This window comes from Pithys albifrons, chromosome 6 (genome assembly GCF_047495875.1).
Source record: "Pithys albifrons albifrons isolate INPA30051 chromosome 6, PitAlb_v1, whole genome shotgun sequence".
Lineage (NCBI taxonomy): Eukaryota > Metazoa > Chordata > Aves > Passeriformes > Thamnophilidae > Pithys > Pithys albifrons.
The window spans coordinates 17,144,027-17,171,042 of NC_092463.1; the positions used below are offsets into that span (position 1 = coordinate 17,144,027).

The 27,016-nt window shown below is 37.2% G+C and overlaps 1 protein-coding gene across 2 annotated transcripts in view; it reads left to right on the forward strand.

Moving 5' to 3' along the window:
• The window catches only part of PPP4R3A (protein phosphatase 4 regulatory subunit 3A), a 43,540-nt gene that overhangs the window by 7,873 nt on the left and 8,651 nt on the right, over positions 1-27,016 (forward strand). The window contains exons 2-11 of one of the 2 annotated variants that reach the window (XM_071557663.1): positions 1,336-1,391; positions 10,599-10,697; positions 13,107-13,724; positions 21,684-21,761; positions 21,843-21,959; positions 22,443-22,559; positions 23,865-23,996; positions 24,089-24,191; positions 25,071-25,229; positions 26,487-26,656. In XM_071557663.1, coding sequence (XP_071413764.1) covers positions 1,336-1,391; positions 10,599-10,697; positions 13,107-13,724; positions 21,684-21,761; positions 21,843-21,959; positions 22,443-22,559; positions 23,865-23,996; positions 24,089-24,191; positions 25,071-25,229; positions 26,487-26,656 — 1,649 coding nt within the window. Of the gene's footprint in view, positions 1-1,335; positions 1,392-8,973; positions 9,118-10,598; positions 10,698-13,106; positions 13,725-21,683; positions 21,762-21,842; positions 21,960-22,442; positions 22,560-23,864; positions 23,997-24,088; positions 24,192-25,070; positions 25,230-26,486; positions 26,657-27,016 lie in introns of those variants that run through there. The other variant, XM_071557664.1, reaches the window with a different exon arrangement.

The following is a 27,016-nucleotide window of genomic DNA, read 5'->3' on the forward strand; positions in this document are numbered from 1 at the left end:
ATTGCAGTGGGATTGGACTAGATGGCCTTCAAACGTCCCTTCCAACCCAAATCATTCTATGACTCTGTAATCTTCTATTTGTCAGTAGAAGTTCTTAAGCAAAGGAGCATGGAGGGTCTTCTTTGTAACTGTAACCCATTAGATTGAGGATGGTGATACCTCGTTTGCAGACTTTGGGATATTTCTTGCTGTGGATTTTGTATTGTGTACTCCTCGGATAGTGAAAACTAGCTTGTCTTTGTTGATTCTGTCATGAGATTTGAAAGGATGGTTTTAATTTCCAAGTATGTTTTTCTAATCCAAGTAATTTGTTTAATTGTGCTGTCTTCAAGTTCTCAGGTTTTCATTTGAGGTGCCTGAAGCATTTCAATTTTTCTTTAGTGTAATTTCTGTGAGAATATATGGCAAATGTTCTAGTAATATGATTGCCTTAGAACTCTAGCAATGAAACTGAGAATCTGACACTTTCTTAAAGTTTGGACTCCTAAAGAATACATTTAAACAGGTAAGTGAATGGAGAAGTGCCCCTTTAAAAGGGTATTTGCAGCCTTCTATTTTAGTTACAAGATTGACTGTGCAAGTTAATGTGTCAGTATTTCTTCATGTGTGCTTAGTGAAGCTCTGCAGATCTGTGCATTTAAGTCATGTAAAGAATCCCTCATGCCCTGGCATTAGTGCAGCTGAGCAGCCAGGTGGGTGAGGGAAGTGATTGGACCAAGAATAAAAGCAGTTTTAAGGATTGTTTTCTCCTGGATCACTCATTGAGATCATTTAAATGTGACATGTTAATAGAAGGAAGGGGAAAAAGTCACAGACGTGAGAATGGAATTGCTCTTAAATCAGTATTAGCTGCTGTACAGCCATTGTTTCTAAGTTTATCCCATGTGAAGTTTTCTGGTATTAGCAGTCACAATGGTTGCTGCTCTAAGCATTAGTTTCTAGATATGTTTCCCAGGAAAATAAGTGTTTTAGCTCACTTTTATGAAAGAATAGCACGTGATTACAAGTGTCACACAGAACAACCATGGATAATCTATGGAAAGCATTTGTGGTGCTTCTGATGTGCTTTTTGCGGAGTTTGTCATCTTCGAAAGATTTTCTCTGGAAGAGTCATTACTTGGTATAAGAAAGGTTTAAAATTCAATCCTCAGAGCACTCCTAATTATTTTGTGCTATGTGAGCAATATCTTTGAGGGACAAATGAAATGCAAAGCTCAGGAATAGGGGTTAACAGTCTTACTATTGGGAGGAAAGGTGTTAATACCTGTTCAAGGAAAGAGTGATCAGAAAATTCATTTCAGTACACTGTAAATAAGTGGAACTTTTTTTTTCTAGGCTCTCTTCTTTTGGAGTCCAAAATTAATCCGAACACTGCGTACCAGAAGCAACAGGTAAACATACTTTTCTTTTCCTCATGCTTAAAGGCACAGTCTTTAACTACAGTCATCAACAGTGTGGCAATACAGTAATTTTTTTGCTTCTATCACACATTATGTTTTATGTTTTTGTACCAAAAATTGGAGGCAAAGTAGTTGCACCATTTTTGTGCATTTCATGAACAATGTGTTATTTTTCTGCATTTTTTGTGAAGTTATATGGATAATTTGCACTCTGTTTTGTGCCAAAAATTGCTTTGGGAGAGACAGACAAAACATAATTGTGAAAATCACAAAGTAGCTGAGGTTCTTGAGCTTTATAAAATCTGAAACTTAATATCATCTGACTTTTTCTTTATGCTTCAGATGCTGCAACTTTCAGTGTAATTTTATTCACGAGAAGACTAGAAGGCTTTAAAGCTATTTACATGTTAGCATTTGTCTTTTACTTGGCAGGTGGATATGGGCTAATACTTCTTCAAAGCATTCTGTATACATAAAAGCAGCTTCTCACCTTCAGTTTGCACCTTGCTTCACTTATTGAAGGCATACACTGTGAGATCCTAAAGAATGCTGTTGAGATGGGTGTGAATTGAACTGTAGGTCCTGTCCTTTGTTTGCAGTTCTAGTGTCATGGATACTGGGAATTACACTTAGAGCTTTAGAAATGCTGAGCCAGGTTGTATTTTGTTGCCTGTCTGGTCAGCTCAGACTTGCTAAGATCCTGTCAGGTGCAGTCAATGTACTGAAACACTCTGCAGTCTTTCAGCTTTAACCATTTTTATAGGCATGGACATACTGGTGTTTTGCTCACAGGCTGTCCCAGTGGTGGCTGCAGCTGTTTGCAGGATTCTGTGTGGAACTGAATGGAAATATCCTGCCTTGAAAAATTTAACCTGTATCTATCTTTGGATGTAATTCATCTTGCACCATATAAACAGCTTGTACTGAACAACTGATAAGGCCAATGTGGGTTTGAAAAATCATTTCCAGGGAGTAAGAGTGGACAAGATCAGCAAAAATGCTAAGCAGACGAAGTTGTAGCTGTAATCCTGACTAACTTGAGGGCATCATTCTGTGATACAGTAACTCAAGCTTCAGGGCTCCTAAAGTGACACTGAATATTTCACAGCTCCATGGCATAAAATGGCAACCTAGTGTAAACTTGCTTTGCTGGCTTAAATCTGTTAAAAGAGCATTGAGGGGTGAGCTTTGCATCAATAGGCTTTATACCAGATCAGATGTGAAACCTACTTCAAGTAGACATAAAACTGTGAGATTGGTGCAGCCACCTCAGATACCTGTCAGTGTAACAGCATTTGCTACTCTGGGTCAGCCATGTGTTGTCATCTGGCAGTGCACAAATCAACACTGGTCAATGTGTGAAAACCTGTAATTAAAATATTAAACAGGAATCTGTCCCATTAGAACAGCACATTCTGTTTTCTGTGCTGGAGAAGAAAAGTGCTGTTCTTAAAGCCTTCAAATGCTGCAGAAACAACTTTACATTTCCAGGTGAATTGTTTGTATTATTTAAGCAAAGCAGACTCTAATATAGAATGAATGTAGAGCTCAACTCTGAGCCTTAGAAATACCAAATGTTTTTTGATGTGTGTATTAAATCTGTTTCTTAGCCTGTTATCTTTCATGTGAGACCTACTTAGCCTTTCCCTTAGTAAAAGGCAAGTTCAGAGTTTAAACCTGATTTCGTATGAGCTGAGCTTCGAGCTTAGCTCCTGAAAGGAAGCACAGCTTTTCTCTAGCTAACCCTAACCCTCTTTCTAGAACTCTGAACTGCCTAAACTTTCTAAACCACAAGCAAATCAACTTGGTACTCCAAATTCTTCTTCAAAAACTGGTAACTCTCTATGTTGGCAGAAGTTTCAAGCCAGGTTACACAAGGTCCATTTGTGGAGCTGAGATGGAAAAATGCCTGAGATCTTTCTAACTGCAGAAGGCACTGAGGTCACCTCAGCTACTGGTGAAATAGAAGACTTGAGTTTGCCTGCGGTTGTTAGTTGTGTTTATAAAATTTCGAGAATGTAAGACTTAAAATGTCAAAGTAACTGTCTGGTGTTATGGTCTTACCAGGATTTTGTCTCTGAATCTTGTTGTGAGAATGAACCTCCCTTCCCTTTCAAAGGGTGTACAGCAGGACGCCTGTTCTTACTGTGACATACTCAGCATGTGGCTTGGGGGCATTTCAGATATCTAATGGAAAAAGTGGTTTAGTTCTGACTTTGTTTCTGCAAGCCTAATGTCAGCACAGACGATTTTTTATTGGACCAACTGAAATAATGTGTGGTTGGAAGGAAGGAGAGATGATGTGTGGTGAGCTCTTGGGAAAACCTGTGTGCAAGTTGCTTTGGATCCTTCATCAAAAGCCTGTAGATACCTTTGTGAAAAGCAGTGAAGTTCTCCTGGCGAAAGAACCTTCGTCCTGTGCTGCACTGTTTGTGCCAGTGTGAAACATGTGGTCTCATTAATTGCTGATACCACAAATTATGCAATCTCATGGTATACATATGTGTATTTTAATAACTGCACAGCTTAGGTAATTATTTATCAAAATAATTGTGTGAAGACCTGAGGACAAGTTTGCCTTGCTGCCTCTGTTCCCTTGGTGGGAATTAAAAACAAACTAACACAAAAACCCAACCAAAACCCCAAACCAACAAAACCAAACCAAACAATCCAAAACCAATAAAGTCTGTTAACCTGAGCTTCTAGTATAATTTTGCCTGGTTTATATTTCTTGGTGTTCAGGATTGAAAGCAGTGGCTGCCCTTTATGGTGGTAAATACAACTGTCTGCCTTTCCTTTTGGAGAGAAAGAGTACTTAAGATCTTAAGTCATGCTCAGTGATTCATTTTTACTTTGGCTTGAGATACTTCAGCTTGCACAGTCTGGTTTCCAGTCTTCCCAGGCTTATGTGCCATCTGGAGGTTTGAAATAATTCCTTAAAGCATGAAATGCATTGGCAGCCTTAAGGACCTTTTCACTAGTGAGATACATTAGTCACAATGAAGTCATTTTCTGCTGTGTGTTCAGAAGGAAAGATAAGTCTGTGTATCTGATTCTGCAACATAGAATTGCTACCAGTAGAAGTTTTTGGATGCTCTGAACCATGTACTCCTGGCAAACATATCATGACTTCTACTAGAAATAGAAGAAAGGAATCCATATGAGGGAAAACTAATGTCCTGTGGTTCAGAAAAAGGACTCACTATTTCTTATGTTAAGGTATGATTTGTGGCCAAAACCTTCTTCAGAAAAAGCAAAATGTCCATCAGTGCAGCCACTTGGACGCCTGACTTGTGTTCTTGTTTAGAGCTGTATGTTAAGTTTTATTGGTATTGTTATTTTAAAATGTTACAATAACGGTCCTATAACTTTGACATGGAATGTACTGGATTTAATTGCTGAGCAAGTAGTAGCACACAGCTTAAATTCAAATTTTGCTTAGTAAGTGGAGTGTAATTATACAATGTATTGCTGAGTCACGTGGAATACTTGGCTTCTTTTTTCTGTTGGTTGTTTTTTTAAGATGCTGGTAAAGGTGGAAGATATTGTAATTGGGGGCATTTTATTTGAGGCATTAAAATTTCAGAGTGTTACTGACATGCTGTTCTGAAGCAAATGATCCTTACTCAAAAAATTAATAATTGCACTAGCTGATTAGAACAACACACCTCTTCGTATGCAACCCTGAAGAAGAAAAGCCTCCATACACATAACATTTATCTAAGGAGAACCCTGACATGGGTGTGGACTGGAGTATACACTTTTCAATACACTCTGTCAACGCTTTAACAATACAACAGTAAAGACTTGTATACTCAGCTTTATTTTAGATACATCATGAACATCCTGTAACCAGTGATGAAGTGTGTATTGCACCCCTTTTAGTCCCTGAAACAAGGAAGACTTGAGCTGCTTACAGCTTCCTGCACTAGGAGTGTCCTGTGTCCTTTGCTTTGGCAGCCTCTTGCAGTTCCTCACAAGATACAGAGCTCGTGTTCACCCAGAGTGCCACCTGCCAGCTCTGTAACTGGAGGGTGCCCGTCCCTGAATGATGGAAAGCAGACTTTGTAATTAAAGATCCAAATTTTGAAACAATCCAAAAAGGCACTGGCAGAATGCTCAGAGAAGATGAACTTCCTACCTTTGCTGTCATGACAAGTGAGCCAACAGTGAAACCATTTTAATAAAATTTGTGCCTATTGTAGCTAAGATAATGAGAAAAAACACGGGACTTTGTGGGGTCAGGGGAGAAACAAGGGGAAGGGTTGCTTTTGGGTTTGGGTTGGGCCAGTTCATCTATTTTAAATTAATATAAAATTTTCTTTTCCTTCATGTCTGTTTTCCTGTGCAGTGTGATTTTTCTGCTGTTGCTTGGTATGGTCATTAGGCCAGTGAATTGAGACTTACAGAACTAATAAATTGATTTTATTTCCTGTGATTCATGGAAATGCAGCTATGAAATCACTAATCAAAGTCATTTATGGTAGCTGAGCTTTCATGGAAGGTGGCAGAACACAGAACACAGTCTGAGCACGCATTTGATCTGTTAGTACACTTCAGGGATTACTTGGTAGCACATCCAGAGAACCTGGTTCTAGGTGAAAACGGCATAAAACCAAATACAGAATTGAAACTTTGTATGATGTTACTTGGGTGGGGGTTTTTTAGCTTGAAGGTTCTGCCACAACCTACCACAATAACTATAGTGATATATATATTATATATATAACTATATATTTAAAAAGCCTGGGTAGTGCCAATAGTTTATTTTATAAACAGAAGCCTGGTTATGAAACTGTACTTTTGATTGTAAATATTTACATAGCAAGATGCTGAAAGGTGGCTTGGCATGTCCGGTGAAGTGTCTGTAACTGTAAACAGTGTAAGGGCCTAGATAAGAAATCAGCAATTAGGCAGTCCAAGAGGGGGAGAAACAAACAGCCTGGCTGTGTTGAACTTTGAGTGCAGGCCAGGAAAGTGTCATAGGCCGGAGTCGTTTGAGGGCTAATAGGGAAAGATTGGTTTGCTTTTTAAGACTGAAACCATGAATTTATGAAAGACCTTTCTAATTTAGAGGTCATTGCTTCTTGAGTGTAGCCCAAATCTTGTAGGGATGCCAAGAGAATGTTTTGGAGCTACACACGAGACTAGTGTTATCACTGGACATGAACAGCAGTGAGAATCCAGTGGCAAACAGTAACATTTTCGTTAATTGTATCACATTAGGAAAGAAATCTTGATTTTACAGCAGAATCAAATCCTGAGTACTAGTTGCTCTGAAGTTCTTCATTATGAAGTCCTGGAGCTTGCTTTGGAGATCATGTGAATGCTGTACAACACACCTGTTAATCACCTTTCTAATAGTTAAATAAAACTGACTGTCTAATAAAAGTGTGCCTTCTAGCGAGTGATACAGTGAGACTGAGGGCGTGTATCCAACAGCTTTTTACTGTTGAGAAAAATGAGAAGCTTTATGGCAATAAATTCAAAAAATGATACTAAGCACTGTCCATCTAAAATTGCCACTGCTTCCTGGCTTAAACTGCTGCAGTAGTGTTTTTGAGAGTGAGCTTCCTGGGCATGAAGAGTCTCAAATAAACCTGTAGCACGTGGAAGTGTTCCCTTGAAAATCTCCAGCTAACCAGAACTTGCTTCACCTGGGCTTGATACAGCCAGAAGTGAGAGGAGCAGCACAGAAATCTCCAATTGAATTCTGAATTGTTGCTTCAGGCTGTATCCTTACAAAGATGAGTGTGCATTGATAAAAATTATTAATACATCTTTATGGGAATGTTAAACACATAGGTCTCCTGAAAATAGGCCATGCTCAAAACTTTTGGTTACATTTAAAAATTCCTCATTTTATCTGTGCAGTCATGATGAACACTAACATGAAAGAAGACAGATTTATATAAATGGTCTTGGGGAGACCAGAGATTTTTATGGGCTAAGATAGTGATGACACATCCAGCTGGCACTACTGTCAAAACAGGTTTTTGCAAAGCAGCAAATTATTTTCAAACCTGATATAAGATGGTGAACTCTACATAAATAGCTTCTGATTATCATCCTATTTAGAAAAGATCTTGCCAAGAACTGTGATGCATCTTGAAAAACGTGAGGAGCTGGAATGCTGGGATTCTTGCAGCGCACTCAGCAACTGTGTAGCTGTGATTTAATACTACAGTTTCACATTTTAATTGTGTTTAATGATGAGCTAGATAAGAACAAATTTTAGATGTTTTAATCATCTCATCTGGTTCCTTGTGTAGAGACTAACATTTTGTATGTAATACAAAAACAAAGGACATCCTTCTGATCAAATGTAGCCAGAACTGCTTTTATGAATCATTTAAAATTCAAGATTTTATGCTTATCAAGCAGTAATATGTAAGAATCATCTCCTTACCGCTCCAACCAATAGCTAATATTGTAATATTATATGTAATATTATAATATGTAAGAATCATCTCCTTACTGCTCTAACCAATAGCTGATATTTATCCATGCTCCCATTTTCTCTTGGAATGGAGAACGCGTTCTTAAGAAGTTTCAGTTGCTTTCTGGAGTTAAAAGAAGTAATGCTTGATTGATAGTCCTATTTCATAGCTGAGAGATCCAGAATATTTAATGGATTCAAATTGCACTAAGCAAATTTCAGATCAAGCACAGAGGTTTTATTCTTTAGGTAAAATAAGCAAAAACTAGACTGTTACTCATACATTCTTTTATCTGACTACATTTACAATTTCCTTCAGTTATTTCTTCATACATGTCTAAATTTTGTATTGCTCTTCTTCTTGATAATTACAAGCTTTGTAGGATTAACAAAATGAAAACACATTCATAACTGTCTGTATTAACAGTGAATTTAAACTTTGACAGAACTGCATATTATGCCACAGAGTTGAAGTGCTTTTGGTCACTGTTTCATGTTCTCTTTTTGAAGGGCCTTGGAGGCAGGAAAGGTTGTACCAACAAATCCTGCTTACAAAAGATCAGAAAGCAGCAACTGACAGATGTCTGTGAACTGATAATAATCTATACTATGAAAAACTTGTGTGATGAGACAACAGATAACTAATAACTTGCAATTGGTAATGCTGGCAATTGGAAAATATTTTCTGATATTAATAAAACAAACTGGAAGATTATTGTTCTGTCAGCCAAATAATTTCTTTCAGCAGTTTTTTGTTTTGTTTTCCAAAGAATAAGTCATTTTTAAAAATCAGATGGGAATGTTGCAAGTTCTGTTAGGGTCTATTTAAAATTTAGTGTTAGGGTTCAGTTGTTTGGGTTTTTTTAATTAAATAACCACTACTCAGTGTGAAGCTAATGAGACAATGGCCAAGAAAATTACTGCAGTGTAAATCCTAATTGCAGAGATTAATGTGTTGTAATTTGAGCCTGATACCTACAATGAGTACTGCAATAAGGTGCATACTGGTTTTAAAAGATGGTAAACAAAAATTTTTTGTAGATTTTTTGGACCTTCACTATTTAGTTTTTTGTAAACTTATTTTTCTTGCTCTGTCAGAGTCAGCAGTACCAGGTGCTGTCAATCTGTTATTACCAGAGTATTTGCACCATGACCTGTCTTGTAGAGAATAAACTATTAATTATGATTCTTTTCTTCCTTTTGTATTTTGGAGGTGGTCTTCCTAAATCCCTTTCTTCTGTGTACCACCTCTTCCTCAGCTCTTTGGAAAAGGAAAAGGTAAACTATTTGCCATTTACAAGGTAAAGCCATTAGTGTCCCAAGCAGTGTAGCTGCTCTGGTAATGGCAAATTGATTATATTGCATTGCTTGACAGTCCTGATGGAGCTGAGCTGCCTGATGGGGTTGTCTGGTTTATAGTTCAAGGAGTTTTCTAGTAAGTCAGATTGAAATCTTAAATGTAAGATTTCTCTTATCCTCAGTGTTGTTTTATTATTTGAAGCAACTTAAGCCTAATGAATAAACTATTAAACTTCATAAATGTTTCACAACTTTTGTAAATATTCAGAATTAATTTCTTTAGGAAAAAACACTATAAGGAAATCTATACTTAATGAAGTAAAATTCTGTATTTTATGTTGCCCTTGAAGTACAAGTAGAAGAATTCTCCTGTCTCTTGTTCCAGTCAGTAAATGCACAGTTTAGCACTTGGCTGAAATAACACAGTTTCCTGGAGCTGTGTGTATTTACTGTGCCTGTATTTATGTCAGCTGTTATAGGAACACCAAAGACAATAAAACTTGATACAACGTGTATAAGTAATGGTGATTTTCTTTTCTTCTTTTAATTTTATTTATTAATTTGTATTTTTATTTAGTTATTCTAAGAGTTATTTAGCAAAGTCTCTGTAAACTGCTTCATCAGATACCTGATCAGAGTGTGGCGTTGCTGTTTGCAGTGTCAGCTGCCGCTTTCATACATTTGCATGCGATGTGAGGGCTCTGAGAAACCTTGAACTATCCCAGTAAGTAGAGGAGAGCTTCAGTGTCTGGGTAACAGACAGAGCTAAGCACAGTTTCAACGATTTCCTAGAAGGGCAGGGCAGAATTTCCTTTCAGAATTGCAGTTTGGAATAAGTAGAACTGGTGTGTGTGGTTCAGTGTAGTGGGTGTGTTCTCTCAGCAGTTAATTGTGGGTGTGTTCAGGGTGCTGTTCTCCAAAGCCTGCAGCCCTGTTGGCTTGGGGCTGCCTCTTAAGCAGCTGTGGGCATTATTAGCACAGTCACTTCTAGGGCATATAAAATGAAAACAGGAAGAATTGTAATGCTGACTAAAGAAGTGCAGTTTTATGGGATTCAATTGAAACATTCTAAAGAACACCCCAAACATAAAACCCGACAAACCCCATTGCTTTTGTTATTGTCTTTTATCAGAGAATATTGTCTTTTATTGAGGTAGAAGTGCATGTTCTAGATCAACTTTTTTGAGATTTACAGTGTTATGGTCACATGAAATAGTAAGAAACTTTCAGTATCTTTCTGGAACTTCTTTGTTCTGTTTTATGCAGAAATGTTTTTAATCCTAAGCATCTCAGAATATAATAAAAATTTTACAAAGTATGGTGATTACATTTGTATTGTGATACTGTCCTGTCATAATTAGATGTCAAGCTGTTTTTATTTTAAAATTTTACTCTTTAAATGCTATTTATGCTTGTAAAATCTAATACACAGCCTGAAAATACTCTTCCTCTCTTTAAAGGATACCTTGATTGTGTGGTCTGAAGCTGAAAATTATGATTTGGCACTTAGCTTTCAAGAAAAAGCAGGATGTGATGAAATATGGGAAAAAATATGTCAGGTAAGTCTGAATTAGGTTGTCTCAGCCTTACATTTATCATCCTTATGTTTGTGTTCAAACTTTATAGGCTGTTCTAAGAGGTGAATCTGAATACAGGAGATAATCTAGAAAGTAAAAATTATTGGGTTTGCCACCTCTCCCAAATTTTGCATTTTTGAATTTGAATACTTTCCTTCCTTTGGAAATTTAATACAAACTTAATCTATGTTTTGGATATTTTTAGTGCATTTTCAGGTTTTTTTGTTAACATGACTTTTTAGCTCTGTTACTCCCCAAGGAAGCACAGCTCAGAATGAGGGCTTAAAAAGTTTCATAACAATTCATAGCGTAATTAACTTTTTCCAGGTTGGCCACAAGTGAAAAGATCAAAGTTTAATTGCAGAGAGAAAAACATATGTGAGCTCTTAGTGAATTTTATAATATATTTCTTATTAAATATTTACTGTAATATATTATTATGTCTGTAATAAAATGATACCTTGTTTACATTTCTCATTCTTCTGTTTCAGATGAGGGGAATAGTGAGTTTCTATCAGAACATTTTTCCGTGTAAATATTTCCAAGCTATGGAAGATTGGTCTGATAGTTGAAGTAGGAGATGGCTCTATCCCTGTATTATCCCCTTAAAGATACAGTATAAAGAAATCAAACCATTTATATGTACCATGCATGGATTTTGACATATGTTTTACCATGATGACCAGGTGGCTGTACAGTCACCGACTCAGTACTGCTCACAAATAATATTTGGTCGAGTATTAACTACTGACCAATATCCAGAAGAGTTTTAACCAATATAGTCACTGATATCACTTCGCTTTGTCAGGGGTTTTTTGTTTTTTTTCTTCCATTCCAAGCATTAGAGCTTTTCTTAATTTTATACTACATTGTGTGGGATTTCTCTAAATGAGTCTAAATCACTCTCTGTACACTGTTTCTGGTCTTAACAAACATCCAGCTCTCTCCACTCTGTCTTTTGGAGTTCATTCTCACTGATTTCTGAAATAAAGGAGAAGAAATCTGGTTTTATATTTGCATGTGTATAGATTATTCCTTTTTTTAGGAATAAGTCCTATGAACAGTTTACCACCCACGTAAATAAGTACAGAAACTTATGTAAATAAGTATAGAAACATTTCGAGGAACCTTAGCAGTCAATGGACTGAAAGTTGGGGACAGAAACAAAATGTGGAAAAGGGGAAGTTGTGTGCTTGAGAAACACCCAGATAAGAAGCCCAGCTGCTTCACCCTTGTGAAGGTTTAGTATTTTTGTAGGAAACAGAATCTTTACATCCTGTTTTGAGGTCATGCTATTATTGTATTTTTGTCTAGAGTACTTTATAGATCTTAAGCTTCCTCAGTCATTGAAACCTCTTCTAAAAGGAAAACTTTGATACCATTTATAGTGAAAGTGGTTGCTGTTGTATAAGCAGAACAAGATGTGGTTTTCAACAGCATTCTGGATTTTAATCTAAATAGAGGTTTGCTGTTATAAATGAAGAATTATTTCTCCTAGGGTTTTTTGCCGATTTTCACGATTAAAATGAACAGTACCTACAACTGTTGTGCACAGCAGTGCCTTTCTGAATTTGACCCATCAGACTCCAAGCAGATGCTAAAATGAAGATGTCATTAAAGCTGATCCATTCTGGTGCCCAAGCATCTGTCTGTTTTTTTCACTAATTTGTACTTGCCACAGTTGCCCCATATCTGTAGAGAGATCTTTGCAGGTCCTGTGCCTTGTTTTTCTGTCAGTCTGTTTTCCACTACTCTTTTGTCAGTGTTGGGGGTTTTTTGTTCTTAAGAGGGGATTCTGTGTCTGTAGAGTATTTAGAAAGTGCACAGTAACAGATTGTGACTTGCAGCTCTCCAGAACTCAGAACAGCAATTAAATTAGCAAGACTGGCCTCTCTCCTCTGTTTGAGTAGCAGCAGCTTTGAAAAACATCAAGAGCAGTTAATAGCCTATACACAAATGTTCAAAGCTGTCGTGCAATAATGTAATCCTGGTTTGCATTTAAAATCTGTCTGCAAAGAATAAAAACTGGAAACAAATAGCTTTGTTCAGTAGTCTGTTAAAAGGCTGCTGTCCATATTAGAAATTAGGAATTTCTGGTTTTGTTTGAAATACTCATAAAATGTAGCTTTTTTTTAATTCTTCCTTCTTTTTTTAGAAAATATATAAAATATATTTTGTTTAATGTAGAAATAATTTTGTCAAGCCTTCTGTTTGAAGAAATCCTTTCATTATCCCTTTATTTTACAAACCAACTGTATTCAGTGTCAGATTTGCGCTTCTGTTTTGCCCATACAGAGAGAAAGAGTGTGATATTTGAAATGGTACTTTTAGAAAAGCATTCAAGCAGGAGTGAAATTAAACTCTGCTTTTTTGACACGTTTTGTTTTGTAGGTTCAAGGCAAAGACCCTTCTGTGGATATCACTCAGGACCTTGTCGATGAATCTGAGGAAGAACGTTTCGATGACATGTCATCGCCAGGTCTAGAATTGCCATCTTGTGAACTCAGTCGGCTGGAAGAGATTGCAGAACTTGTGGCATCTTCGTTGCCTTCCCCTTTACGTCGGGAAAAACTCGCTCTAGCACTGGAAAATGAGGGTTATATTAAGAAGCTTCTAGAAATTTTTCATGTGTGCGAAGACTTGGAGAACATCGAAGGACTGCACCACTTGTACGAAATTATCAAGGGAATTTTCCTTTTGAACAGAACTGCACTTTTTGAAGTCATGTTTTCTGAGGAATGTATAATGGACGTAATTGGATGCCTAGAATATGATCCCTCTTTATCACAGTCACGGAAACACAGGGAATTTCTGACTAAAACGGCAAAATTTAAAGAGGTGATACCTATATCTGATCCAGAGCTGAAGCAAAAAATACATCAGACATACAGAGTACAGTATATCCAAGATATGGTCCTACCCACTCCCTCAGTTTTTGAGGAAAATATGCTGTCAACACTTCATTCTTTCATCTTTTTTAATAAAGTGGAAATAGTTGGTATGTTACAGGTAAGTTTCAAGATTTTGTAATCTCTTGTTTGCCCTTGGGCACAAAGTTGGATAATTATTCTTGGAAAAATTGAGGTGCTTCGGTGAAACCTTCACTTCTGTGATTCTGAAAGTGATTGTGGAGTGTGACAGAAAAGGCGTGGATTTGAGCACTGAGTGATTTAAAATATGTTCCTAATTGTCTGGTTCTGGACTAGTTTCTGTGTGACTGATTTAAATGGAGAAAATATATGTAGAATCTTGAATAAGGTGGTTTGGAATGAATATTATTGTTTGCATTTTGCAACATTGACTTTAATAGAAGTTTTGAGGTTTGGGGGTTTTGTATTTTGGGATTTTTTAGCCACTAGATTAAGGATATTTTTTGTCATGTTGCCATGAAAAAAAATTAAATTGCTTTGCCTAAATTTCACAAAATAGTCTCTTACCAGGATGTAACTGTTGGTGGTTTTGAAGTAAATTAAGTTAATTGTTCGGAAAGTACAGGTTAAGAACACAACACTACCTTAGGTGCTTGAATGTTCTCCTAGTTTATTTTAGTGAGTTCCTCCATAACGCTGCTTGGAATTACCAGTTTTTCATGAAGTATCTTACTGCAAATGTAAAGAGATTATATGATGCTTTAGATGTCTTACCAACATCTCTTAAGTGTTCTGCACCAACTCATGGATTATTGAATGGTGTTAGAAGTAGGGAAGCTTCCTAAAGCTTTCAGCTTACTCAGCAAAGTATTACAGCATATGTATTTTTGTTTGCAAAAGTTAATTATCATAATCATCTTAATTCTCCTAGCATTTAATAAATGAATAGGCACTGTCTTTGTGGGGGCTGTCTGATTTGGAGAAATGGACTTTGTGCTAAATGTTACTGATTGCCTTAATTGTACTTATCTCAGGATGCTCCCTGTGTAATTTTATGGAAAATACAGCACAGGAGAGTGAAAATTCCTTTTGCAAGCTCATATGGCAAATAATTGTCCAAATTAGGCCTCACAACTTTTCATCCACCATACTCTGTTGTCATAACACTGGTATTATTTAATCAAGTCCCTTGGAGTTCTAATATGTCCTGTCCACACATGGAGTGTTTGATAAGCACCCAGATGCACATGCTGGTGGATCTGGGAATCAGGCGTTGGAGCAGCCACTGGAGCCTGCAGGAATAGCCGGGGGCACCTTCAGGAGTAGCAGGCCCCAGTCTGTGCTCAGCTGAACCAAACTGTTGTGTCTGTCTGTGTGTCCCTGAGGAACAGAGTCACAGGTGCTTGTCTGAAACAGCAGGAAGTTTTCCATTATTTTGGAGTTGCCAATTTGAGAAAGTTTGGAAACCTGACTTGGAAAGAGATTCAGTTAAGGGGTCTCAACTTGAGTGTGCAGTATGAGTAGTGTCCCTGAAGTGTCTTGTCCTCTTTGCAAGGGTTGCTAAAGGCAAATTTCTGTGGATGATACATTTTGGCTGGAGGAGGGGAGGGGAAGAGTTACTCAGGTGTCTTGGGAACAATGGCTGATTCTGAGAGGGATCTTGAACTTTGAAAAGGAAACTGGGCAAGGCAAAAGAGAACGTGATCCTGCAAAATGATTAAGGGTGTGTTTGCCAGTCATCCCAAGGTAACTTTATTGAGGACTAGTGGCTTAGGGGTTTTCTTTTTTCTGTCTCTTACGGGTTGTGTTAGGTCAGCAGCTGTATGGTAAGTTTTGGTCAGCATAGTAAGGTTTAGTGTGGTTGCCAAACTTGTTATTTGCAGTTTACAGTTGAAATAGTGGGTGAAGTCTGATTGTGATTTGTTGTGTGACAGCAGATTTCTGAACCTGATCTTCACTTCTGTTGGTGTTGTCTGTGGTTGAGAATAAAGTAAACTCCATGTATGTGGGAGCCAGAAGAATTAACATTGCATTTCAGAGTTAGATAAACCTTTCAAATTATTCAAGTGCTTTCTACACCTTTGAAGAACCAAGAGTGGTAGCATATAAGAAAGATAATACATCCTGTGCTGCAGAGCATTTCCTTGTACTTTCACAGTACAGCTCTGTAGCAATGAGAGACAACTCCCAGAGTCTGTAAATAGATCTGTTGGAAATCATTTCACATTGCTGATCAATTTCTTGTTTAGAGGGAATTAAAAGGGACTATCACAAATTATATGTTTATTTCCATGAGTTTAAGAGGCTTGATTGATTGATGGTATTTCAAGTTCTTCCTGTGTAGTTCTAAATCAACGTTTTAACCCACTACCTGGCATTTATATTTCAGTTTTTTATATGGCAATGTCAGGTTGTGCTTCTCTGTAATCTCTGCACTCTAAAGTTTCATTTCACCCCCCCATTCCTACAGTCTGTATATAAAATGTATGATACTGTTTCTTCTAATTTCTTTAAGCAGAATAAATAATGCTCTGAGAACAAAATTAAAAGACTGCTCTTGTTGATTTCACTTCTGTAATTAATTCCTAAGGTCTTTCTTCCATTCGTGTATGGCTTAACGTGCATTTCTGTAGCTGGTTGTATGACAGTACTTTGTGTATGCATGGGAGGTGTTATTTCATGAGAGATTTAAATTTCTCTGGAATTCCTGGCATTCCTTATTTTAGATCTCACAGTGCTCACTCCCCTTACATGTGTACTTCAGAAGCTGTGTCTTGTGTAAGTCATTATTAATTGAAAAGACTCTGGGATGCTTTGTGGTAGTTTAGTGGGAGCTGTGGATGAGTCTCAAGTTCTTAGTTGATTCATAATGTAGGTTTTTAATGCCCCTGCAGTTCACTTTAGGTTGTCTCTCCTGGGCCACTGAGGACGTGAGAGATCTTTTGGGGAAATTACACTTCTCAGAATAAAAGTAAACTCCCTGAGTAGCTGATATCATGTGGCATACTGCAACTATTGCGTGTACTGCTGAGTCTTTTCTCTTGCTGGCTGTGAAGGAAAGGAACAGAAAAAACTGTTAGTTCCACCATGAAAAAAAATAAGATCTGAAGAGGCCTTTCCATATCCGGCTGTGTAGTAGCTGAAGTTGCATTTTGCAGTACCCTCATCATTACTCAGCCATGCCTCAGTTTCAGAGAAGTGACTGGAAATGTGGACAAGATTGTGTGCAGATTGTGTCTTGTGCTTTTTGACAGACTGAGTGACTTTACTCAAAACTGTCACTGTGTTTTGTTCAAGGCATTTGCTGTCAGGATAGGCTGTTTGTGGTCATTAGAGGTCATTGACATCTAAGGTCAGTTTTTGAGTTAGAACTGGTGAATTCTGTAAATGAGAACATGCTGATTCCTTAGAGTTCTGGCTCCATTAGATTTTGGACATGTTAAAGAAAAAATAAATTCTGCAGTCATGGAAGATCCCTACTTCCATGATTTAGCTGTCTTTGGTAGGTGAACAACTGTTGCCACTCTAAAACAGAGGAAAGGTAACCTTTGGCACTTGGCCTTGTGAACCATATTCCTCCCTCCTTCTTCATGATGGTGAGTTTTCCCATAATATTTATAAAAATGCTTACACTGATGGGCTTTTCTGAGACATGCAGGTTAGTTTATTTGTGATACAATTTTATAAGAGCTGTCATTTTCAGTGAGCATTTCAGCATCTCACTAAACTAGACACTGTTGTTCCATGATGGGTAGTGAAACCAGGAAAGCAGCATTTCCAGCCTGTGGAATTAACTGCTGTGGAAACCCACTCAACTACAGGGTTTGTGCTTTGCTGTATATAAGATACGAGAGAGGTATATAACATTTTTTTGCAATTTCAGCCCCTCCTAATATGCTCTTACTGTTTGGGGTCCAGCCTGTTCTAGTCTTAAGATGTCGTAGCCCCAGGAAACCTTGCTGAGCCATGGAGTTGGCCAAGTTTTGAGAGAGGGGTTGGGACAGGTAAGTGGTGTTTCTTGCTTTATGTGACGCTCTTTTGCAATTTAAAAAATATATACTAATGCCCACACTGGAGGCCACCAGTTCTTTCCCTTTGTATTATTAACTAGTTCTTAAAAAATAAAAACTTGCAAAACTGCGCCATAGAGTGAGCAAACACTGATTCCTTCTGTTCTCTCCCCCCTTTCTCATTGGCATGTTCTTCTTGCCAGGAAGATCCTGCCACGGTTTTATCTTCCAGAATACAGAATGTCATTAGGGTTACTTTTGGTATGTGCATTTATACTTCTGTGTCTTTTATTTTCAGGAAAGTGAAGAGTAGAAGGGCAAAATTGGACATGTGTTAAAATAATTTTTGTGCCTGGTAGTAGAGAAGTGTTCATGTGATATTATTGTACTGGTTAATCAGATTTTTTTAATACAGAAATCATATTAATGATAGTCCCTATCTCCCTTTTCAAGAACTAAAACATTGTAGGCATTTAGGTACATCTGTATGTTTTACTGGGTTTATGTATAGCAATAGCAGAGTTTTAATTTTGGAAGTAGTTTTACAGGTAGTTGCTTATTCTTAACAGAGACCTGTGGATGTAAATGTAATTATCTGTAGTTGTTTTAGAGGAAGAATCGTGTCAGTGCATGTTGATAGTTCTGCACAAATCCAGTCTGCTATTTTATAGTAGTTGGCTCAGGGAGAACCAGAGATTTACTTTCAGCCAAATACACCTTCCAGTAAAGTGTAAAAGGACACCCCTTCCTGGGGGAAATGACTGTTCAAAGCTGTTTGCCAGTGGTGCATGCTCATGATTTCTGGGATTAACTTTGTCATTGTAGAAAATGATTTTTCACATGTACAGAAAGTACAAAGGCACTTAAGTGGATCCCACCACTGTTTCAGCATGTTGGTGAGTCCAGTGGAAATAGCACGTGATGGCAGCATTGGTGGAAGGGCAGTCTGATAGGAGATTTTAAACTAAGAAATCTTCTGGTGTGGTACCAGGAAGGAATGTCTGTTTGAAGCTGTGATTATCTGTATGCTGGTAACATTTATGAAAATTTCACTTTATGGGCTGAAATATTGTTTCTGCCCAAAGTGAACGTGAAGGTGGAAAATGTGATGCAAGGTGTGCTCTCTGCCCTGCTTAGGTGTTGTTGAGTTTCTTGGCTGAATTTTTTCTTTTTTGAGAAAGGGATGTTTTTTGTCATTTATCTGTAATCATAGGCACAAAGGTATCTGCTAACTGAAAGTTAATTACATTTAAGAGAGGCCTGGTTTTGAAGAATCCTTTTTTGAATGCCTTTTGGGAGGAGGAGGAGGACTGCTTTGAAAGTTGAATCACAGATGTAAATAGTGTCTTTTTTGTGACCCTACTTTGTGGGTTTTCTTGTTTTTGAAGTCATAAATGATTGAGTGAACAGTTGACCTGAGTTGATTTTATGTTGATAAGTTTTGAAATGGGTTAAATCCTAGAAGCATCTACTTAGATCTTGCAAAGGATAATAAATACATAGTGTCTGGTGTGCATATAGTTTAAGTATTGCACTTTAATAATTTGTGTGCAAGGGGAAAAAAACTAGATGGTACAATTACCCCATAAACTATCGTTGGCAGTTTTGTTTTCCTGGAAAGCAGTTGTGACCTTCACAGATTGTAAGGTACATCTAAATGTGTTTTGATACTTGTCTGTATGAAGAGGCCAGATACCGCAAAGAGTTATGTGCTTGCACTGTGTTCACTTCACAGGCATATTTTGGGTGATTGTGGGAAGCTGGAAAAAAACCCCACATTTAAATTTTTGTAATTCTGGCATTCAGTGTTGGTGCTTTGTGACTTCTACAATATGTGACCTCTGCTCTCAGACTGGGCATTTCTGTAGATTCTGGAAGTGTTATTCAGGAATGTCTCTTCAGATGTGCTACCCTTGTCAGTAATTGTGCAGCTTGAGAGAATCTTGTATTTAGAATATTCATCACAATCAGAATTTTTCTATAAATGGGAGAGGATTAGGGTTTTTTCTCATGAATAGCCCTTCATTAAGCATCTGGAATGAAATAAATGCTAAAGGCTTTTCAGGGCTAAGCCATAACTGTGAAGTTAGAAACAACTTGGTTTTATTTACTACATATTATCCAAGTTAGAGTGGGATGTTTCTAATCACTCAGATCCCTCTTAATTTGGATTTTAAATAGATCACAGTTGTTCTGAGTCCTCGAGTTTTCAGGTAGTCTTACTGATTGAAAAGTACAGTGTGTTTAATGGGGTTTGGGAGAGGACATGGCATGAGAAGTGCTTCAGGATTGTGTTGTATGCAATGCAGAATTGTAAAATAACTGTTTTATGGTATGTATTTGAAATGCTGAAAAATCATTACATACCAAACTTAAAAAACCAAAAAAACCTGGAGTTTATGGTGGATTTTTTTGTTTTGTTTTGGGTTGAGTTGGGTTGTTGTTGGTTTTTTTTTATTTCACTAAATAAGTATGTCAGTATCTCTGCTGTGAGTTAATTACATTACTTGTGATGTCTAATGGGTTAAATATTAGAACAGAAAAGTTAAAAAGCCATGTAGCAGCTGGATAGCAGGTAGTGAAACATCCTTGTATTCTCTCATCAAAGCTTCAGTTACATTTCCTGAAATGAAAGACCTTAATAAAAAACATGTTTGACTGTTGGTATCCAAAAGTCAAATTTTGCATCTCCTGTGCTTGATCCTCCAGAGTGAATTTTGGTATTCTTCAAGTGAGACCTCTTCTGTCTCTTCTTGTTTTGATTTTGAAGCAGTCACAGAAATAGCCCCTGAAATTGTGTCCAGAAATCATTCCTTTTCATTGTCACTAGACTGTTAGGTCAGGCTGTGAGCATAGCACTGCATCAGACAGGAGGAAACGTGGCATATTCTAAATATAGGGTTTACCTTACAGTGCCTTGTAGGGCAGTAGCTCATGCCAGCCTATTTTGGGTTTATCTGTGTTGTGCAGCACCATGTAGAGGTCCTGGATTGTTGTGGCACTAGCATGGTGTGTTATCAGAATGAGGTGCTCATTTTCTCAGCAGGGTTGCAGAGTGAGCCTGGATGAGCTGCTGAGGTTTATTCATTACATAAGGCCTTTTTGTGCATGTATCTGAAGAGCGTTCTCAGTTTTGCTTTACATGGTGCAAACATAAGCAAAGCAAGTTGAGTTTCTGGCATTGTGGCTTTGGGATGGGGGGATATTGTACATGGTTTTACTTCACAGGCAGCAACTCTGGCAGATTTCTGAAAAAAAATCTCTTAATATCTCATGTACAGGTGTCTTTCCCAAGCAAGTGCTGTCTTAGTTTTGTATAATACTGGGGACAGGATGGGGGAAAGTTTCTTTCTGTTAATAGTCTCCTAGTTCTTAGGACTGCAAAAGTCATGGAAAGCTAAGTACTGCTGTTTCTTTCAGTCAAATTACACATTTCTAATGTGTTTGCTGCTCGTTTGGTTTTGCTAAGGTACAGCAGCGTGAAAAATAATGGAATGGTTTTGATTGCTGCCAGCCAGAACATCCAGTAAACACTGTATGTGGTAGGAACAGTTGTTTTGATTTAGCTTCTAGAATTCAACCTTTTCACAACATTGTGGGAGAAAGAATCTCAACTCACTCCTGCTGGTGGGCAGCCCCCACCCGTTCATCATGTCCTTGCTGCTGTTCTGCTGCAGGTCTCATAACGTTCCAAAGATGTATCTGTATGTCTGTGTGTGCAGGGCTGTGTGGGTTAGGGGGTGGGTGGGCATGTGACAAGGGGAAAGGAAGTTAAAGAAGTCATTGACAAAATGATGAGAGTTGCAGCAGAAAATAGTAAAAGAACAGCCAAAGGTAACAGAACATAAGTCATAACCGAGAGTGAGATGTTGGTGAGTGGAGTGATGCTGAACATGATTGAAGCTCAAACCCAAGACTCATATTAACTTGTTTGAAAATTAAATTAGAAAGTTGAAACTGGTATGATTAACTACAGAATACAAGCATATGTTCTCATAATTCCAGGAGGCACAGTTTAGAACTTTATATTATACTTGGATGCCTTTTGATATTGTCAAATAAACAAACAGTATTGTTTGCCTTTGTAGGAAGATGAAAAATTTCTGACAGACTTGTTTGCACAACTAACAGATGAAGCCACAGATGAGGAGAAAAGACAGGAATTGGTAAGAAATCTGTAAAATATACATGGAAGTGACAGTTACCACTGACACATGTATCTGACTCGTATATTCCTGGTTTTTCAGGTAAATTTTCTGAAAGAATTTTGTGCATTCTCACAAACACTGCAACCTCAAAACAGAGATGCGTTTTTCAAAACTTTGTCAAATATGGGCATACTGCCTGCACTAGAAGTCATATTGGTAAGTCATGTCAATTCTATTTGTCATAACAACTTTGTTTATCTCCAGAGAGGTTTTTTTAAAAAGTATCTTCAGCACAGACTTCAGCAAGTGGTTTTCTGAAGTGTTTGCTTCATTTGTTGTGTCTTAGCCTGAGATTCAGAATGTTTAAAATACTTTTGTAAAAGTTTACAAGCGGTTACAATATGACATTGGTTAAGTGCCCTGGCATTCTCCTACTTTTGTTTTCTCATTTGCTTCTCTGTCTTTACATGCTTTTTGGGGTGCAGTTAAGTAAAAAAACAGAAGGGCAGGGAAACCATAAAATGTATTTTGCCCAACAGTTGTTAAATGTACAGGGAAGCAGTGAGGGTTGAGTCAGGTTTAGAATACGGTTCTAGCAATACCTGGGTATGACTTGTGAGTAGGAATTAAAGCTTCATGTTTTCTGGTTCCATTTAAGCCTTTCAGGGAAACATAAATGGTTTTCTTTGGCTGTTCCAGGGCATGGATGATGCACAAGTGCGAAGTGCAGCCACGGATATATTCTCATATTTGGTTGAATACAACCCCTCCATGGTACGAGAGTTTGTCATGCAGGAAGCACAGCAGAATGATGATGTGAGTAGAGAGTCCAGAAGTGTGTGTGTTGGTTTTTTAAATAGCTATTTTATGTCTATGACTCCATGAATAACAGGAGCCCTGGTTTCGAAGAACTGTGGAATGTAGTCATGATGGTAGCAGGACACTGAACTGCCATCTTTTTCCAAGTTCTCTCAGTCAGGTGATTGGTGTTCACGTGCTCACAGATACGTGTTGCATTGTATGTGAAACAAAACCAGTTACAATAAACCACCATTTTGGTTAACATCAGCTGTCATACAAGCAAAACAAAATGGTTTTGACCAATGTCCTCCTTAAAATGCAAAATACAAATTTAAGTCTTGATACTGGCATGTATGTGTGTTTTTATTTACTTGTGAGAAACCTGTGTTCAGTTTATTGTCCCACACGTTGAAGTGTTTAAGAACAGTTTTTGACAGACTTCCAAGAGATCCTCTGTAACTGATTGATACAAAATGTTAGCACACAACTACTGGTAAGAAAGGTATTTGAAAGTGGTATCCAGTGGAGTAAAAAACATTGTGCTGCCTTTTCCATAGAGGAGATAGTTAATATTTTTTTCTGTTATCTGCTAAAAACATACCAGAGAACAGAAGGTGCTGCTGCTTCTGTACTGAAAGAAAGGGGCAGCTGGGACCCACATTGAATATTGCTAGTGGTTCCAGCCACTTGTGTCTGATGACTCTCTTCTCTGGGGGAGAGTGGTAACCAAGCAACTTCAGTTTAGAGATTCCTAAATGTAAATATTATTTTTTACTTTCCTGTGTTATTCTTGTTTTCTGCAAATACACGTTGGGGTTATTTTTAGGTGAAAAAAAATCTCATCAAGTTCAATAGCATTATAAAATTTCCTATTGTATGTTTGTGGAAATAAATCTTTTGGTATGTATTTTAAAAGATGATACAAATTAAAACTTCTGTACTCTGAAAGTGCTTCCTGAAATCAGTTGAATTTTGAGACTCTTAAGGATGTGCCTCTGTACTTTTTGTCTTTTGATGTTTCCAATTCAGACTAAATTCTAAATTAGATTGGTAATCTCATAACCATTTTTAGTTGCTTTAAAAGATTCTTCATTGTTTGTGTTTTTACTGTTGAACCACTGATCAGAATGTATCAGTGGCATGTAAAGTTAATTTGTTTGTGTTAACTTTGGGCGTTTCTGTTTGTTAGTTGTTCACATTTTACAACATTTTGCTAGAACACCATTTTGACCAGGCAGTACCCCTTTTAGAAGGTAATTTCAGGTACAGGACAAGGGAGTAGCATTAGAGATGACTTTTCTTTTTTTTTTCCCCCATTAGGATATATTGCTCATTAACCTCATTATAGAACACATGATTTGTGACACAGACCCAGAACTTGGAGGGGCAGTGCTACTCATGGGTTTGCTCCGTACTTTGGTTGATCCAGAAAATATGCTTGCCACTGCCAATGTAAGTAAATACCTTTAAATGAAACTATATTTGGGTTTTTAGGGTATTTGATGATAAGTTTTACATGTTTTGTGGTTTTTTTCATTCTTTAGAAAACAGAAAAGACAGAGTTCTTGGGTTTCTTCTACAAACATTGTATGCATGTTCTGACAGCCCCTTTATTGGCCAATACTACAGAGGACAAGCCTAGCAAAGGTAAAGGAATACCTGTCAAAGGACATTTTCTGACTGAAAGAGAGTGTGTGATACACAGTTCCAAGTAAAATGCTGATCGATGATTTAGTCATTTGAATAATGTGTAAGCATAAAATTCAACAGGGAGACCTGATTAAAGAAGTGAACAACATTTGCTGCAAATGTGGCTTCAGCAAAAACTGAAATATTTGTATAATTTTTAGGAACTCATGGAGCAGTTCAGTGACACAGACTTGTAAAGAAGCGTAAATGTTTTTAAGGTCAGGGATTACTAGAAATGTTTTAACATTTCCCCTTCAAAAGCTGTACTGAATTGGACGGTGTTGTTTCTACATCAGACTAAGAAAACAAAGATCAGTGATGGAGTGACTGTTCATGCTGGCTACCAGCAGCAGTTCTTATTACAAGTATTAAAAGGGCCTGAGATATTTCTTGCATAGTACTTTTGTTAAAAGGCATCATAGAGCACATCTTTGGTTCAGACCTAGTCAGGGCAGTGCATACAGGGTGATACTTCATGTATGATACAGACATGTGGACATCATAATGAAGTGGGGTTAAATAAGCCCAACTGCTTGTGTTAGTGTTTTGTACTCTGAACCTTCAAACAGCAACTTAAGAAAAATGTAATTGTTTCTATATTATGGCAGGAGGGTTTCCTGCCATGTCTGTATTTATAGAAAATATTCAATTCCTAACAAGCTTGTTCAATTTCTGTTTTAAAGACTAAACATATCCAGCAGCATGTTCCATAAACCATCAGTGGGAATATACAAGAACTTGGAAATGTTTACCAGACTGCAGTTGGATATTTTAAGTTAGCTTCTGAAGGCAATATTCCAGATATGCTTAATTATTTCAGTTTTGTTTTTATTACAGATGATTTCCAGACAGCCCAGCTCTTGGCATTGATACTGGAATTGCTGACTTTCTGCGTAGAACATCACACCTATCACATAAAGAACTACATCATTAACAAAGATATCCTGCGAAGGGTGCTGGTTCTCATGGCCTCAAAGCACGCTTTCTTGGCACTGTGTAAGTTGGAAAGCTAAGGAATAAACTGATATTTTGTGAATGTGAACTGTTACGTGTCTTCATTCTGTTGGAAGAAAACTGTTCATACCTCATGACAATTTGTGACTGAATAGGGAAATTCTACTGTTAGAGTCCTTTTCTCCTACCAGTTTATAGATATGACAGCTAGTATTAGGAAATAATTTTGCATGTATAGATAACCTGTTTCCCTAAAAAAAAAAAAAAAAGAAGGATTTTCTTTCATCTTGGTGGAGAGGTGAATTTAAAAGATGGCATGTCAGCATTGAATATTGTCAGTTTTGATACGTTTCTAGTAGAAGTTATCAAAGGTACTTTAAATTAGAGATATGGCTACTTGATGTCATTAAAAAGCAAAGCACAGAGATTCAGTGTACTGCTCTTCAGACTCTGATAGTTCTTCCTTGACCATGCCCAGCTCAGTAATGGTAAAGCAGCATGACTTAATTCTGAAGGCAGGTAAGAGATTTCTTTCCTAATTCTGTTATGCACATAGATTAAACAAAGCCTTAAGCTGACAGAGCAGTACCATACAGTAAGAAGTACCTTTTAGATTTGTAACTGAATAACCTGTGTTTGATTTTAGAGCCCTTTAATAATCTTTTTCCTGTACACCATATTGCTAAGCAAAATGTGCTGCCTTTTAATGAGATGCTGCTGTGCTCTCTCTTGATGCGTGGACGTTCTCTCAGTTGTGCACATTTGGGAGTTTCAGAAAGAGCTTTAAACTGGTTGTAAATTAAGCCTTTGCCTTACTCTGTGTGTGAAGAAAATGTCATTAACCAGTTTCACAATGAGATAGTTTATATCCTGATCAAATAAAACTAATTAAATCTAATCAAATTTATATTTGAATAATAGCAATGATAAGCAGATTTCTCAGTTCTTTACTGAGAAAATGTTATACCTTTGCCATAAGTAACTTAAAAAATCAGAATTATACCTTTATATTAGTATTGTTTAACTATATTACTGGTATATTATTTCTTCAGTGTACAGAGGTGGTTTCATTTGTACAATTACAGCAGAGGATTTCTTTATGCTTAAACAGAGTATTAATCTTCAGCAGTGTAGTCAAGACTATTGAGAAGCAGAGAACAGCTGACTGTATTACCTGGTCCTAGTAATGTATTGCTATATAAGAACCAAGGTTGTAAATTGCCCTAACTAATGCTGAGTAATTTTTGCAATTTTTTTCTTTTAAATCTAAAAATTCTTCTGACAATACTTCTTTTTCAGGCGCACTTCGTTTCAAAAGAAAGATAATTGGGCTAAAGGATGAATTCTACAACCGTTACATAATGAAAAGTTTTTTGTTTGAACCTGTGGTCAAAGCATTTCTAAATAATGGTTCCCGTTATAATCTGATGAACTCTGCCATAATAGAGATGTTTGAATTTATCAGAGTGGTGAGTGCTCTTACATCCTGAAGATAGTTACTATGTTGTTTAGTCTGTAGTTCAAAATTACTTTTCTTTTTGATTTTGCCCTGAATTATGCTATCATAATGGGTCCAATATGATACTGTATTTATATGAACCTTCTTTTATATCACTGTTACATATTTGTACTTGTTCTTTCCTACATTCAACCAGCACTGTTACTTGAAAATTACATTCACTTGATAGTGTACTCAGTGCCCAGATTTGCAAAGGCTTCACTAATCAAGTTTCATCAAATGCAGATTGGATGGACTTGTTTTGACAGGAATATAATTTCAAACTGCTGCTACAAAGCCATCAAATTTAGCTGTGCTCTGTAATGACAAT